General features: G+C 48.1%; 1 protein-coding gene across 1 annotated transcript in view; it reads right to left on the reverse strand.

Annotated features, from left to right (window-relative positions):
* The window catches only part of Cacna1d (calcium voltage-gated channel subunit alpha1 D), a 306,525-nt gene that overhangs the window by 18,462 nt on the left and 270,301 nt on the right, over positions 1–17,762 (reverse strand). The window contains 8 exon segments of the mRNA XM_047530661.1: positions 6,299–6,429; positions 11,344–11,445; positions 12,390–12,492; positions 13,075–13,171; positions 13,480–13,607; positions 14,183–14,342; positions 15,188–15,279; positions 17,490–17,555. Coding sequence (XP_047386617.1) covers positions 6,299–6,429; positions 11,344–11,445; positions 12,390–12,492; positions 13,075–13,171; positions 13,480–13,607; positions 14,183–14,342; positions 15,188–15,279; positions 17,490–17,555 — 879 coding nt within the window.

Raw genomic sequence — 17,762 nt, forward strand, 5'->3', positions numbered from 1 at the left:
AGAGGGTCAAAGACAGACAGAGGGGTCACTTGTCCGAGGTGGATGGGCTCACCTGTGCCCACTTGCCTTTCAGGGGTGATGCAGGTGATGCATCAATTCTCAATAGATTCTATATGAAATATACCCCAAGCAGAACAGAAGCAGGACTTTGGACGAGAGCAGGATCCCAGAGGACCTCTGCTGGGCTAGGCATTAGCCTTTTGGCTGACAGGTTGCAAAGGAGTGTGGGAGAGGGGCCAGGTTGCTGGCAGGGTGTGGGAAACTAAGGTGCTAGGAGCAACAGCTATGGATAATGTTGAGACCAGATGCAGGTGTATGTCTCCAAAGGGGTCCGTGGTACTGGATGTGCTGCCTGGCTCTGAACCTTCTTCCGCATCTCCACATACAGGGCTGTGTGAAGCAGAATAGTGCTCTCAGGCCCTCAGCCTCTGCTGTAAGCATCCATAAAACCCACAGTGGGCTCCTAGACTTGGTACCATGTACGCATGTGGGAGCAGGGGCAGAGCTGAGCCCATCTCTACAGTGAGGCCGAGAGGTCCACTATCATCCAGGAGGGGTGACCCACGATGGTCAAGGGGCAAAGGTCACAGGCACAAAGGCTTTCCTGGAGAAGCAAAGCTGGCAGGGCCCTTGCCAATCTTGCCTGGGACAGGCCGGAAGGAAACATGCTCCCCCGCCCGGGCCTCCGTTCCCACACTCTGCCTGGCCTTGAGGGTTCCTGCATTGCCAGGGTGCCTGGAGAATCAGCCATTTGTTCAGGAACAGGGCTGCCCACAGACTGCAGCTCTCTCCTCCCACCACTCCACCTCAGCCTCCGACTCCCACATACACACACGCACACAGACACACACACACACACACCTCAAGTCTGCACACAGCAGGGCAAGTGAAAGGGGATCATAAAGCCCTTCTTTCTCTACACAAAGACTTCAATAGTTTTAGAATCTTCCCCATGACCTTTGCACTAAGGTTACTTTTGAATATTAATTTAAAAACTCTGCTTGGCCACTCTGGACATCTTGGGCTCAGCATAAGAGGTGCAGACTCCTCGACCCCTACTGGGAAACGACTGAGAACTTGAGACCAGATGCCCTCATCCTCCAGCTCCTTGGACAAAAAAATCTGCTGTTCTTACCATGCGAAAATGCAATCTGAGGAGTGACCTTCATTTACTTCTTTGTGCATTTCCTAGATATGGGAAAAAGGGGAGAATTCTCTTTCTCAATGGATAACTACAGTACAGAAAAGAGATGAAAGGAAAACAAGGATTTCTTAAAGTTCTGGTAGTAAACAGGCATATGATATTATTATTGTTGAAGTCTTAATAATAAGCAATTATACGTTCAAAGTGCTTTACAATCACTTAGCTATTCCTCACAACAGCCCTGTGAGGTAGGTCGACATTATTACCCCCATTTTACAGATGGGGAAACTGAGGCACAGAGAGGTTAAGTGTCTTGCCCAAGGTCACGCAGCAAGTGAACGCTGGAGCTGGGACTAGAACCCAGGTTCCCTGACTCCCGGTGTCCTTGAAACTAGACCACACTGCTTCCAAAGAGGCATCCCCAGACTGGCTCTGAGCGCGAATTAAAGACGGACAATGTTAGATGAGGTTGGGTGTGGTGGCATTTCCCGCGGACACGTTAGATGGACCCTGAGGTGTTGCCTGGATTGGTTTGGGCATGCGGGTGTATGTGTTAGTTTCAATGGGTGTCTCTGAGCTTCCTGGCCTGTCCACTTCTCACTGCATTCTGGGTTGGGTCACCGCAGCGAGCAGGGTCGGGCGGTCAGGAGGTCATGACGTACTGGCATATAAAAGGAACTCTGTCAGCTCAGCGCCAAGGGGCCTGCCAGTCTTTGGGAGTTCGGGCAAACTAGGGATGCAGGACTTTGGAACAGAGTCAGCTGCCCACCTTAGGCAGGTCTGCTTAATTTTTTTATTATAATTTTTTTTTAACTGGCCAGCATCAGGAAGTTGTGTTCATTTCATTTCTCTGTGGGGCGGCTGCCCCTGTCTTTTGCTCTCTCTCACTCTTTCCCTTTCTCTGAGTCTCTGCTTGGAAGGGAAACTGTTAAAACTTGTACGTTCCCTTTCATGAAAAGGAGCCACCGTGAGCAGCGTCCGCGACAGGCAGCCATGGCTCCGCAGATGAGCCAGGGCCCCGCTTCTGCCTTTTGGAGGAGTGCCTTGCTTGGAAGGGGTCTCCCCGGGGCCTTGGGTTTGCGCTTGCCTGCATTTCTCCCGAAATGCTGTGTCAGTAGAAATAAGCCCACGTGAGAGTTTGCCCTTTCAAGGCCTTAGCCACCAACGCCTTCCGACTAACCAGCTTGGTGCCGTAGCTCAGGCAGAAAACGCTAAAGCATCCGTTCAAGCATCTGAAACAAACGAATCAGCCAGTGAAATCTCATCTGTTAGCATCTGTTCTCCTCTTATATTAAAAAAAAAAATGCAAAAAGAGCCCATTTATGGCTTTAGATAGAATCATGCCTTTAAAAAAAAAAAAAAAAAAAAAAAAAAAAGAATCTCACTACTTTTCAGACTGAGGAGGTGTGACAATAGCATCCTCCACAGATTGAACCTCTGGGGGGATCCCCTCTCTATGCACGCAGACTCCCTGAGGCCACATCAAGGCACAGCAGGGGACTGAGGGTCATTCTGATCTGGCACACCACCCACCTCTCCCCCTGAGCACCTGCAGTCCCATCTGGTGACCCGGCCACAGGCTTTAAACCTGTCCAACCTAACAACCTAATTCTGCATAGCCAGAAACAGTGGTCTTCTCTAAACCCAACTTCCAAACAGGTAAAAAGGCTAGCCCTCCAGACTTTTCCTATCATTCAGATGGGCAGGCTACCATCTGGGATGAGGGTGGGACAGAGTCTCCTCAGATTCCACCAGAATAAAGGAGATGCTTGAGTGTTGGAAAGAAAGAGAAATGAACAAAACTGCTCCCACTCTGGGTTCTTTTCTTTTTCTTATTGAAGGGACACTGGACTCCTCCGTGCCTGTAAGTTGCACAGGTCCTCATCTAGAAGGTCTGATGGGACAGTCCAGGTGCACTGCTGCTGGCGGGGAAGGGGACTGAGAGTTTCCCTGGCTGCAGGGCTGTGTTCCTTTATTTCTTGGCTCCTCGTGGGAACTCGCGAGTCAGTCGGATGTAGCAACAATGAATGAAGAGCAAATGCGGAGTCAAACTGAAGGGAATATGGTGTGTAGGAGATGAGAGAAAATCAAAAGGCTTGATGCAGCTTCTCTCCGGCTCCCTCAGGAGAGGGGCTGGAGAGAAGGTCGGTTTTAATGATGGAGATGGGTGCACGAATGGATGGAAACCGCACACTCACTCAGATCACAGAGGCCAGAGGACGCGGGATGCCGAGCCCCTCCCCAGAGGCAGGAGTGCCTCGCGCCACGCCCCTTGGGGGGGGAGGCCAGACTGCAGTTGGTCTGAACAGAGGGAGATCAGACGGAGCCCACAGGGTTCAAGACCACGCGCCTCTGTGTGCCCTCGGAAGCCCTTCCGTGGAACGGGGGTGCCCAGTTCTCAAAGCTCAGCGACCACGCTCTCCGCAGCACCAGCACGCACGCCACGTCCTCGCTCCTGCTCACACGGATGCCATGCTCCACTCCACCAGCATTCAGTCCCAAGTCCCGGGCGCCCTGACCTCGAGCGGCAGGGCGCCCCTCCCCCACAGGCATGCCCACCCCCAGGGGCTTCCCCCGAGGTGTGTCCCCCTCCTAGCAGCACAGTCAGCACACTCCTCCCACGATGACCCCATTTCCCCCACTGCTACATCGTCAAGTAATAGTTCCTCGTGAGGAAGGAAAGCCTCCTCATGCTAATTAACCATGGAGTAACAATTCACACTTAGAGCCACTTCTTCAGCAGAGGAAGCCAAAAATGTAAATAGAATTATCCTTCAAGGGGACAAAAAGTTCTATTTTTAATGCTTGTTTCAGAATCAAATTCATTTTCAGAATTTATCTGTTAAGATTATGAACACAACTTAATTGTCTATGCTGTGTATTCAACATAAATTATAGACTTAGAATCAACGCCCAAAGTAACCATGTGAATGTGTGTTGGTATCATCTAACTTGAAATACTGAATAGCTTGAAATTCTAATTTGAGTTTCACTCAAGAAATTTAACTTTCTAGAAAACGAAAAACATTTAGGAGACTAAAATCCTCAATAGTATGTTAACAGCATGCCATAGACTATTTAACCCAGGACCATGGGTTAAGATGGCATCGTGTCAGCACCATCTGGTCCTTCAGCTCAAGGCTCAGTGAACCCCGTAGGTGAAATGGATTACTCAGCCACGTGCTGTTTATGCATGTCTTATAACATCAAACTCTATATCCAGCCACCAGAGCAAGCGCTGAAGCTGTCTAATTGGGAAGTCTTGGAGGTTCAGAAAAGGTATAAATAAACTTGCACCCAAGTGTTCATCATCCATGTCCTTCAGAGAAAATTGAAGTTCTGTAACAGAGCTAAGCCGATTACTAGAAATTTTGACATATGCCATTGATGAAAGATGTACTTCTCTAGAAAGTCAAGTTCTGACCCCACCACCTAAGTTTCATTAACAGCCAGCAGTTCCCTCTAAGCAGAAGGTACCCACTGATCTCAGAAATCTGGCTAGTCTCTTCTTCTGGGGGAAGAGCTTCCAAAAGCATATTAATCTCTCCCTCTGCTGGAGGTTAACATGGCCAATCTGCCCTCAAGAATGTATGAACCAGAGACCTGTTTCAATTTGAAAACACATCTTTTCAGTTTGCTTTGCCTAAGGCTAGCTGTGAACTGCAATCCAGGAGGAGGGATGCCCTTTTTGCAAACCAGATCAGCAGGACGCAGGTGAGATGACTTAACTCAGATCCTCTGAGATAGCAACAAGCCGTGTGACTGAACCTGTGACTCTCTGAGCTACCAAAAGGACATGTGATCAGAGAGAGAAGATCAGAGATTGTCTTCAGTGGGATTCGGAGTCCAACTGCCCCACCAGCATGCCCCCAGCGCCTATGGCCAGCAGAGTTGAACAGATTTCACCATGAATCAGCAGTCACTGTCACGCAAGGTCATCACTAGCCTGCCACATACACATGCACCCCACGCTCCTCATTCACCACCACTCGGATGCATGGTTCTTCTCGCAGTATCACAGGCAAGGCTTCACTTTCACAGTTACCATCACTCTGAACACAGAGCAAGGCTGGGTATTTGTCCCTGGAAAAAAGTGAAGGACTGTTCCAGGTTGAACCTTATCAACACCTACAAGGTCACATTTGAGACATGTGACAATAGTGCCATAAAAATAATTTTGGCATAAACTGAAAAAAAAAAAAAGGAGGAATTTATCTTACTCACAACGTACTTAAAGCACTCCAGTAGCAGAGATGACGGGCTTGGTTGCTGACAGCTTGCTGACCTTTGTAGTTTTCTTTTCCCTGCTCTTAGTATCTTCTCCATCCCTCCTTGCCTTGCTTTCTCCATCACTGATCACAAACCGCTCTTCCCAACCCCTCTTCCTGCAAGTCTCTATTTTAACTCCTTTCCCATCCACACACCGGCTTCCCACCCAGAGCTTTGGGATTCTAAATCCCTTAGATGCATGGATGCCAAGGTTCCTTAAGCCACATTCACATTTCTAGGGGGCTGTGGCAGGGCCTGGGCTGGAGGAGGGGAGAGAGGCCCGAGGCTGGCCTGGATGCACGAGCAGCATTTGCACAGCAAGCCTCATGGCCATCAGAAGACAACACACTAAGACAGACACGCCACATGCACACACGCACGCTCACGCACACGCATAGTACACACTAGGAAGTGATGGATGTTACTGAAATGGACCAAAAACCAACAAGCAGTGGGGTAAGAAACAAACAGAAACAAAACAAAGCACTTGCGTTCAGATGGAAAGCTGTTCACTAGGCAGCTGGACCCTGAGCCCAGGGCTGTAGGGAAGATGGGCCTGCCTGGAGGATACTGCCTTTGGAGAAGACTGGAGGGACCGGGTGTGAGGGCAGCACTCACTCCTCTCCTGCCATGGCCATCCTGGGGGCCCTGCACACAGGCCAGCGGCAGCAGGTGCAAGGCACAGTGGAGAAGGCAAGGGAGGAAGCACTTACCTTGTGGGCCAGAAATGGCCAGTCCACATTTGGTCCCCCAAATGTGCAGTATCCCAGTTTAAACAAAATCCTTGTGGTACTGCTCAACCATGAATAGTCAGCTCTCTAGTATTTCAAATAAGCTCATAACATTGTTAGTGAAAAGAGAAAACAAAACAAGAGGGCAATTCACCTGTAGGGCTATTGTGGTGTTCTTCGCAGGGTACTTTCCCACCAATCCTTGTTCTTTCCGTTTCTTGAATTTCCTAAAGTAGTCCTGTATCAGGAAAGTGGCATAGAACTTCCCCACGGTTACCTCATCATCTAAACGGAGAGACCAGACATAGCTCTCCCGAATCAGCACATTTGGACCAAGAGCCTAAACACTCGCTTCTGGCTGGGGCAGGGGTGGGGCGGGATGGTGCAGAAGGCACCAAGCTCTCAGCCTACCACATGGGATGCTCAATCTAGCGAAAAGCAAGGCTTTGCAAAGCAGGTAAGGCTCAAAATTAGAGTCAGTTAAATGAACCGATACTCAAAGTTGCAGAAAGTAATATATTCATCATGAGTTTAATAGCGCAGCATATTAGTAACACTGTGAAATGCCATCTCGGTTATTTGCTTAAAATAAAAGATACAAAACAAAAAGGCTTAGTGGGCCACGTTCCACCCCTGTGCATAGGGATTTGCATGTGTAATTACCACAAACATCAATGGCAATTAACCACCCAAATCCCTATGCCTTAAAATGGAGATCTAGAAAGATGACATACAGAAGCCTGGAAGGAGAGGAAGGTTCAGAAGAGCAACTGCAGATCCAGATTTTCACAAGCTCCCCCATCCTCGGCTCAGAACTGGCCCTTTTCTGCATTGCAGTGACCGCTCCAGCTAACCTCGAGGTGGAGCTGGGCTTATTTCTGCTTTGTTCAGAAACGACCTCCAACATGAATCACTGGGGAATCAGAACTCTGCTGACAATTTAAAAGGTGATGCATGAGGCAGAAGAGAGGCTCTGGCTGTCTCGTGGTAACCACCCCAGACATGTCCATGTGCCCCCAGGTCTCCCAGGGGGCCTGCCACCAGCTCTGCAGGGTGCTGAAGTCTCCTGGGTGGAAAGCGGAAGGCCACCTTAGCAGCTCACCCCTTGCGGGGGGACCACAATGGGAGGTTGGGGACCATAGAGCGTGACTCTCAGGGGCTGGCAGAAAGAATGGCTGCAGGGCCTCTGGCTTTTGGCCTGGCTGTTCTCGCAAGAGTCACATACTGATGTGGGTAAGGGGCTCGACTTGTCTGAGTTTGTGTTCTCATTTGCAAAATGAGAATAGCCTCCTACAGGAGAGGACTATTGCGAGGCAGACACAAGGCACTCGTCCCCCTGGCTGGGGTCAGCTCAGGTCTGAGTGCTGTGAGATGCCAACAGCAGCATTCACTGAGGTGGATCCTAGAGCAGGACAGGGTGGGGATCACTGGTACCCACCACATCAACTAATGCATTCTGGATGGGCCTCCTTCAGTGCCCAAGGGGAGGTGCTGCTGACCCCTCGCCATGCCCAGCTGGACTGCTGGGCTGGCTGCGGGTGGCCACTACAGCCCTCCTTTCCAGAGGCTGCTCAGTGCTACCTTGTGAGAAGACTGTCTTAGAGCAGTCTGGTTTGAGAAGTGATATGTTCCTCCTAACCTAGGCCAGGGAAGTTCTGGAGTGCTGCAGGGGCCACTAACATTAACCTCAGGCTCTGCACTGCCTGGAAGAACATGGTCCTTACCAGTTTCGGGTCTGTCTAAACTGTCTCATGATGCACCGTCCATGGTCAAGAGGCAAGCAGAGCCCATTCAGGGCTGACAGCTCACTCCCCACTCTGCTCTCCAGTCTCTGCCCATTTGACCCAGGGTGCCTTTAGAACATCAGCTCTAGCTAGACCCTGTGGTTGGGCATTTGTGGGCGCCACGCCAATTGTCAGAGGAGTTCCATACGGGTCTCAAGTCCTCTTTACAACAACTCTGGCACACTGGATGTGCCCACCTCTCTCCACACCCACAGACAGATGGAGACAGGTTGAATGACTCACTCAGGGCCGTCAAGCTAGAACCTGAGCCCAGGGCAGTGGTTCTCCTTGAGCCCAGGGTCCTCTCCTACATACCACTTCCCTCCAGACAGCCCAGCTCTGGTCACCTGCTTCTTTGGAGTTGCCTTGCCGACAGTATAAGTTTATCCTTTTCTTGGGCTGCCTGGCTACTGCATCCAGGGGGCCCAGGGAGAGTCTCCTCCTGCCATGCCTTGGCTATCCTATTTACTCCAGGGTTCTGAGTCCGCTCTGTGGATCCCCAGAAAAAAATAGTGGCTCTACCTGCAGAAGGCCCCCTCATTCCACACCAGGATGCTTCCAGAAAACACAGGCCTAAACTTTATCCCCCTTAAGCCTGCAGAGCAGAGGCAGGCCCTCTCAGGATTCAAGGGCCTCTAGGTCATCTCCACTAAGATACTGAGGTAATTGGGAGACTGGGCCCAGAGAAAAGTTCTTAAGGACAAGAAATGTCAATGCCCTGGAGGACAGAAAAGGAAAGAAGAGAAAGAAAGAATGCAGTGAGACATCTGGGCTCAGGACTGGAGAGAGATGGGGCCAGCTCAGGGAGCTCTTCACCGCCAAAGAGCCAAAGACACAGCTCAAGGAATGAAGGTTCAAAGGCAGGAGAATCTTCGGGGAGGAGAGGAAGCTTCTAAAGAGAAAGCAGACAGTCCATGGGATGACAGAGAGACTGAAGATGGAAGGCGAGAATCTCAGCCAAGATTCCAAGCTGAGGCAGATCAGCACTGATGACCAGGGAGTGGTCAGGCTGTCCCTGTAGCTGGAGACTCTAGGTCACTGAGAGTGGGAAAGGAAGTTCCCAACATGTACTCCATAGTTCATTCCTGATGTCACCTTTTTATGAAGCTCCTGATAACTCAGTGATGTCTCACATCAACTTCCCGCCAGAAAAGACTTCTAAGACAAGCGCCCCACTCTGCTATGTCACCAGCGGCATCTTGACACCCCACATCTGCCAGTCTGAGGCACCCGGGGGCAGAGGCTGACCCTGTTCATTCTGGTGCTCTCTGATCAGGGTATAGTGTGGGGGACACCAACACCCTTACCCTCTGGAGCTACCCATCTGTTTTGCCAGAGCAAGGTACACATTATCATTCTCTAAGCATGCAGGAAAGGCTGGTGACCACTGGTCCACTGGAAGATAGAAGGACAAGCGAAGAAATGAATGATGAATAAAGATACTAAAACCCTCTCCGGAACTTTCCACTGATGCCTGAGAGTCCCTGCCTTTTGGTATTCTCTGGTGGCAAAAGTGCTTAAGATTAAACCATGATAAGCACTACAGTAGGCATGAGAATCAATGCTACATGGACCCTTGGGAGTATTCAGTCTCCTCCCAAGACCCCAGTGCCTCCTTCTCAGTCATCACAGTGCCTTTTGCTGCCACTGTGGAATGGATTAAGACCTGTCATCCTAAACTCAATCCCTCTGAGGAATGACAGAGAAAGCCAGGTCCAGCTATGGACCAAGAAAGGGGAAGAATATTTAACCTCGATGACAAGGTTAGTGGGGCTAAAAGTTGACCAGCTTTGCCAAATTCTGGACTTTTCTCTGATGAGAAGAAATGAAGTTTCACAATAAAGTGAACAACACTCTCCAAGTGTGTCTTGTGGGGATATCCAGGCATTAATTTGGGAGTGTGTGGTCTGAATGAAGGTGGCATTTCAAGAGATGTGTGGTGGAACGAGAAAGGAGCGGGTCCTCAGGCTCACGCGGGGGGTGTACACAGACAGGTGCTGCCTGCTGTTCTGAAGCATGCATCCGTATTTCAAGAAATATCGTAGGGGAATACAGTTGGCAAGAGATAACTCTGATTCCATGCCACCACCCTAAAACAGAATTGCTTCAGAATATTCTGAAAGACTGAGAGTTGAAAGGAATGGAGGCTGCAGAAAAAGCTCAAGCACATCGTTACAACAGTTTTAAAAAAGCAATTCATCTAAGCCATGCGAGCACTTGGATGTGCAGCTGAAAGGAAAAGAACAAAAAACCAAAGAGGAGTTTTAAACGTGCAGCATCAGTCTCCCACGGGCTGCCAGGGGTTTCATGGTGGGAGGTTTGTTTCATTTCCTTTTATCATTTCTTTCTGGTCCATTTTCCCCAGCTTTGAGCTGGTGGCCATGTCAGCTGTGGGTGGCTCTTTTCAGTTACAAAAGTTCATACTGATTCTCGTTGCACATTAAGGAGCAGAACAGGCCAACATGCTGTGCTCTCTGTTCCCCAAGAGCCACAGGCTGTCACCTTCTCAGAGGAAGTAACCTTGGCTATAGTTCTGGCCCAGGTTCTGGAGTCAGATTCCACACCTGAGCCAGACCAGCTTTGAAGGTGGCAGGGGTAGTGACACTATAAAGGTTCTGCTGGTTATAAAACCCACCAGATGGTTACTGTGCCCAGGCCAGGGGTGGCTAAAATGCTGGTGGGTAGCACTGGGTAAGCAGATCCTGCACCTTTAAAACTCAAAAACAGAAGTCTGAAAACAACCACCTCAACTTCTAAGTCCATGTGTACTTAAATGAAAATGGAAAAACATTACATATATATAAATATATATGATATGTAGATGTTTTATATATATAAATTCAAAAAAAGTTTAGTCAGTTAATTTGTGATAAACAAAAGAAAAATAAGCATGCTTGTTAGTTATGTCTCTAAATATGTGCAATGCTGGGGATAAATTCTACTTTATTAAGGACACTCCTGATAATTCTTGGTAATTATGATGGTAAATTCAGTCCTGATGAGAACATTTCAAAATTGCCATTTCCTGAAATCTACCCATTTTTTATGAATTTTCAACAAAATGCTGATGGATAATTGGAAACTTGCTTTAAATATTTTTCCTTTAAAAAAATATATATAGGCTTATAGGATTTTCATTTTGTATCTGTGATCTTGTTCTCTAACATTAACTCTTCCACCAACAAGCAAACCCCTGCTCCAGCCATGTGAGTCTTGGTTTCCTTCCCACTGAAGACTCTTATTGAATTGTCTTTATAGTGCCCCAGTAATCACACTGAATGGCCAAGGACTCTCTAATGTCATCTCATATTCTGATACCTAAAGCATTCTACAAACACGGTCTGGGTTTTCTGGACATGCTATCACTAAACTAAAGCCCTGGCTGAGAGCTACTTAGGAAAGAGATTACACTGACCACCAGCTGGAGGGACCACTTGGTCAAGCAGCTTCATGCTGGTTTTCTTCCATATTTTCTTTATCACAGCTCTAAGTTCTTCATTAGCTTGTTCCAGGTTCCCTAAATCCAAAAAGCAAAAGAGGGATACAAGCCTTGTTTGTTTCCCAACTCCCTTTCCCTGCTCTCGCCACCCTGCCAGTCCCAGTCCTGCCTGGAAGGACACACTGCCTCTGCCCCTGCCCCTCCGTCCCACGGGGCTCTCCCCAGCCAGGGTCAAAGGCTCTTCCTACATTCAGTATTAGTCACTGAGCCTGCCCAGGGGGAAGTCCCTTCACAGTGGGAACATTCCTGTTTCACACTGGAATTCAGGACTTGACAGATGTCCCTTGCTGCCTCCTCTCCCCTCTCCTCCATCAAGTGTTCCCCTCAAGGTCTCCATTTTCTCACCTTCCGCTTACTCGCGGTCAGTGGGCTACAGTCTGCTTTCCATTCTATCTCTGATGTGACTCCTGAGCCACACTACAGTGTCTGCTTTGCCAGGTCTGAACAGAGTTCAGGGTGGGAGGGCTGAGGGTCCAGCTAGAAGATGCTGGTCCTACTAGTATTCCCCAAGTGCTAACTATGTGCACTATGTGTGCAGAGGGGCTTCGCTCCTCCTGAGGATCTTCCCTGGCATAGGTGCATTTAGTTCTTCTTGGAGAGAGAAAAGCTCAGAATAGCAAACTTCCTCACTGCAGGTCACACAATACTACGGGACAGCTGGAGTAGGCCCACTTGTGATGGTTGTCTCTGCCGCTATGCCTTGCCTATTTCTCCCACTATGACAGTAAGCGGTGGGATAAATCAACTCAAGATACTCTGGGACAAAGGGAAACATATAGGAAGGGCAGAAAAGACTGAGGGAGGAGAGGGTGACCTCCAGCTCAGCACAGATACTCCCACTGTTCTTCCCACTCCTTCTGGGGTCTCCCTTTACCTAGAAAAAGCCCAGCTAAGAATGTCAAAATTAGGGGTGGCCACTCCTCCCACTTTTACCACCTGTCCTGTCCCCAGGGAACACACACCTTCAGTCTTGATCTTGAGAGCTGTTCGGACCAAAGCAAACAGGGTTGCGTTAAACATGACTGTCCCGTCACTGTTGAGAGGCATGTTCATGGCCACTAATCTCTGTAAAGGGAAGAAAAATTCCTCAGGAGAAAGCCAGTGCTGGATGAGAGTCATATTCCTTTGGGGTGTTTATTCTGTTTATCCCTCGTTCCTTCTCTAGTTAATGCTCAGTTCAACTTGGCAGGTAATTGGGAGCACCTTTATGATGGTTAATTCTGTGTGCCAACACAGTCTTCTACCCTTAGAGTGAACCTTACACCATCAGCTCCCTGGTTCTCAGACCTCTGAACTCAGGCAGAACTATACCACCAGCTCTCCTGGGTTTCCAACTTGTTGATGAGACTGGGGGCTTCTCAGCTTCCACAATTACATGACTCTCGCTATAGATGTATATAAACATGTATGTATCTATGCATGTCCCCATACTCATCACACTCACACACACACACACACACACACACACACACACGCACACACACAAATGTCTATATTGATCTCATTGGTTCTATTTCTTTGGAGAATCTCTGGATTCTATGGACCTAACACCTCACACAAAGCCTGGCTGAGTGTCACTAAGTGTTTATGGAATGAAGCCATGAACCCCACAAAAGAGGCTGTTAGACACACGAACAGGATGCTCACCTTGCACGCTACTCTGTGTGGACATAATTTCCCAAACCCCAGAGGAGGCTGGATACGTCGGAGCAGAGTGACCACATCAAGGTGTTTTATCCTTCCCCTGTAAGCAAAGGACAACATCAGGTCTGGGGGCAGTGCCAGCTGGTCTGAGGTTTCAGCCCACCCCACCTTCCACAAAAGTCACAGCTGACATTACAAAAGCCATCCGGGGCTGGGGTTGTAGCTCAGTGGTAGAGCGCTTGCCTCCCTTGCGTGAGGCACAGGGTTCAATCCTCAGCACCACATAAATAAATAAAATAAAGGTATTGTGTCCGTCTACAACTAAAAAAAACAAAAAAATTCAAAAAAAAAAAAAGACCAAAAACCAAAATGACCCTTCCAAGCCAGATGGACTCTTTTCCAACCTACTTTGCCTCAGGGTCATATTCTGACCATATTCGTTTAAATTCATCTAAATGGTGAGGCCCCAGAATAGACCAGTCCCGTGTCAGATAATCAAAATTATCCATGATGACAGCCACAAACAGATTGATAATCTGAAAAAGAAAATCAGAGGGGGGAACTTCAGCTGTAGTAGGATGCACTGTCAGACTCTGCTATGTGCCTCCTAATTACATGGACATGAGGTATCTGAACCCACATCTCTAAGTACCCAAAAGGGGCTATAAAACCTTCCCCTTGGGGTGATGTTTAAGAAAAGGGCAGGCTTTTAGCTTTCCTGGATGGCTTGGAATCATCCCAGGAGTGGGTGGGTGGGTGCATTAGCTGGTGTTCTGAAGCTCACTGCAAGCTTATAATTTCATTGCCACCAGATAACTCATACTCTGAAGTCACTTAAAGCCATGTGCAGCAGCTTTGAAGTTTTAGAAAGGAATCAGAAGCCCTAAGAAGCTGGGATTGTTGGTAATTACCCCCAGCCTGTTAGTGAGCACACAGTCTCTGCTCATAATCAAGGTGGCAGTGACACATGCCTGATAAGCAAGATCTCCCCTGCCAAGGGGGCCCAGCACATCAACTGTCCTTTAGAAGTCTGATGGGGCAATATCACTAGTCTGAACCCCAAACGCTACACAAGCACCGTAAACAGAGGAGAACTATGGTGGCTGCTTACCAGAAACGCACAGAGCATGTAAAAGCTGATGAAATAGACAATGGCAAAGTTGCTCCCACACGTGTATTCCTCGCCAGGGTTGTAATCAGACTCAGGGTCACAGAGCTTCCCCGGGAGGCAGGCCAGCATGATCTCCTGCCAGGCCTCCCCGGTTGCACACCTTTCCAGATCAAGAAGAGAAAGGACATTAGTGGGGGAAGGAGAGATTGAAGGCTGAGACATTGGAGGGGGATTCTTATTCAGAATAAACTCTAAGTTGAATTACTGAGAATCTGGAATTTCTACTTACTTTCTAATGCAACTTACCACAGTAACTGGAGGTCCTGATATAGGGCTCTTGGATGTATAACAATCATTTGATGTAATCATACCATGTTTTTTTCAATAAATGAATGTCTGTTTTTCTGTCTTCTCTACTTTAAACATGCATATTATAATTTTTAAGTGATTGCTCCTGACTAATCTCCCAGTTTGCAAATGACTTGCTACCCAATAGCTGGAGATATTGGAAATTACTTCTATAATTTCTAGAAAGTTCTTGCTGTAAGGTAATTGGTTTATAAAGGTAATTGAGGCCAAAAACAATTCCATAAAATTTGAAACTGTACATTTTAGTATGTTCCCCACTGGTTGTGCAAAAGGCCCTTGTGTCTCTGCTCAATTCTGTCATCCCTGTTGTGTTTTGGTAAATGCTTCCATGCAAAAACATGTATTCCACAATTCCAGACTTGGGAGTTGTAAGTGAACTTACAGCTCAACAAGTGGATCAACCTTAAGCCAGTCACAATCTAAATGGCCCTAGCAGTTTTAATAAAACAACAAAATTTTTCTGTGAGAAGAAATGTTAGTTTTCTAAGAATACAAAAAAATCGAAAGCAAAAAGACATTGTGATTACTGGGAAAGGCACATTGCTCTGACATAACACATGTCCTCTATCACTCAGCCCAGAGCGAGGCAGAGATTGGCACCACCTGCCCAGGAACACCACCCACAGACTCAGTCACCTGAAGAGCAGCAGCACCGCCTGGGGAAACGTCTGGAAGTTGTTGTTCCTATTGATCTGGTTGTTATCTCTCATGGCAACTTTCCCAAACATCTAGGTGGAGAAGTTGTTAGAAAAAAATAGATTTTGTCATTGCTAGAGTTTGGATCTTTAATGTCCCCTAAAGCCTGTGTTTTGAAGGCTTGGTCTCCAGGGTGGCCTTGGTGGGAAGTGGGAAAATCTTTAAGGACTGGAGCCTAGTGGGAGGTCAGTGGGTCACTGGGAGTGTGCTCTCAAAGGGGACTGTGGGGCCCTGGCCCCTCTTTTTTCACTTCCCGGCCATGTGCTAAGCAGTTTGGTCCACCATTCACTCCTGCTATGATGTGCCGTCGCTCCACAGGCTCAAAGCAATGGGGCCAAACTGATCATGTCCTAGAACCTCCAAGACTGTGAGCCAAAGTAAACCTTTTCAAAGTTTCAAGTATTTCATGATAGTGATAAAAAGCTAACACAGTCATCCAGAAAATTAAAAAACTCATGAATTTAGGAAAGAAGACAGATTTGACCAACTAACTAGAGCTTTCTTAGGATACTTGGCACTTAGTTAATTCAGCAGAGATCTTCTGGGCACCCAGGTGCCAGGCATTAGCTTAAACATTGAGAACACAGTCCTCCAGACAGGCAGTCTCATCTTGAAGGGAGTCCCCACTCTGGGGACTACAAAGATGACCAGGCAATGACAAACACATGGTGAGTGGTGGGACGGCCCACACCAGCAGGGAAGTGGGGAACAGGCTCATCTACTCAAAGCCAAGGACCTGGGGTCAGGAAAGACCTCCAGAGGGAGCGACATTTAAGCTTAGAAATGAAGGACAAGGGGGCTGTGGTTATAGCTCAGTGGTAGAGCGCTTGCCTGGCATATGTGAGACACTGGGTTTGATCCTCAGCACCATATAAAAATAAAGGTATTATGTCCATCTACAACTAAAAAAAATAAAAAAATAAACAAAGGAAGGATAAGTAGAAGTTTATCAGGTGATAAGATGGTGAAGAGTGCTCTAGGCAAGGGAACACCACCTGCAAAGGGCAGTGGTGACACAGCACAGGTGTCCTGGGGAATGAAAGGAAGAATGGCAAGGAGATAAATGAAAGACCGGGCTGGACACAAAGGTGGTGCCAGCGGGCAGGAGCTTTCAACCCTCTGGAAGGACAGTGAGCTGTACCTCCAGGGCAATGAGAAGTGAGTAAATAGCTTTCCTCCTGGGACTCAGGAAGCAGACCAACATTCCAGAAGAACTTGATGCCTGGCAAAGCCTGCCAGGAGAACCTGGGGTGGGAGTGCAATGGAGTTTACAGGGCCCTGTGATACCTCCTTTATATGTTACACAAGACCCTCCCTGGTGCATGGCATCTGTCACACACTGCTCAATTACAAGGGTTCAAGTATGACCACTCCCTTCCCAACTCCTGGTAAGATACCTAGAGTCCTGAAAATACTTCTATGCCTTCAGGAAAAATACATAAATACTACTCTCTCTCTTTCCCTAGAATCATCTCACCTTTCCTTACACTCTTCCCTGATCAGGAAGACAGCATCTGTACAAGGGGAGAATCTTCAAGGAGCCCACGTGAACATCTACAGCCACATATTGCTGTCCATCTCCCTCACCCACTGAGCCCCCCCACCACAGCTGCACACGTTAGGACCCAGCTGTTAATGAGGCCCAATCCCTTTCTCAGCCCCAGGAGGACTGACCATGGTCACAGAAGAGCCTGCTTCCATGACTCTCTGGAAAGCTGAGGTGCCACAATAGTCCCAGTTCAGTCCTAATCATAGAATCTGGAGTTATTTTGTTTCAAATGAGAATCTCACTTATAATAAGGAATAGCATTTCAGGATATCAGACTTTTTGCATTACTAAGTATCCTCTGAGTTACATCAGTGCAGAAAATATGACTTCCACGTTGACAATTATGGCTTCCTTCAGTATAGGATTTCCTCTTCTGTCTGGTCTATCACCCACCACTGAAAACAGTCATGGGTCTTCTCAACCAGCTAATTTTTCTGAGGCACAGGTGGGGGTGGGGATGCCATGACACACAGATTTACCTGGCATATCTACACCTCTCCACGTTCTTTGGCTCTGATTTCTCCTGGCACGGCCTCTATCCTCAGGAACTCCTAAGGGATCACATCTTTCTTATGTTCCTACCTCTTTAGCAACAAAGGCATTTGTCTTTCTACTTTACCTGGCCATGGTACAGCATTCCACAGGTTTGGGGCTTTCCTGCAAAAGGGTTCCAAGGAAGCGGCTGGCACATACCTGCATGCCAATGACTGCGTAGATGAAGAACAGCATGGCAATAAGGAGGGCGACATATGGGAGCGCCTGTAAGAGAGGCACCATGTGACTCAGGGCTGGGCCCCTGTCCCTGCTGAGCACAACGAGACATACACAGGGGCCACATGCTTCTTTTCTCTTCCACATGGCATAGTGAAGGAACACAGAATGAGGAAGGACATTTTAATCCCAGTCCAGCACAACTACTTCAGTCCCAAGTACCCAAACCCCTGCATGCCTGGGGTCACCACTTTC

Source organism: Sciurus carolinensis, chromosome 17, assembly GCF_902686445.1.
Source record: "Sciurus carolinensis chromosome 17, mSciCar1.2, whole genome shotgun sequence".
NCBI lineage: Eukaryota > Metazoa > Chordata > Mammalia > Rodentia > Sciuridae > Sciurus > Sciurus carolinensis.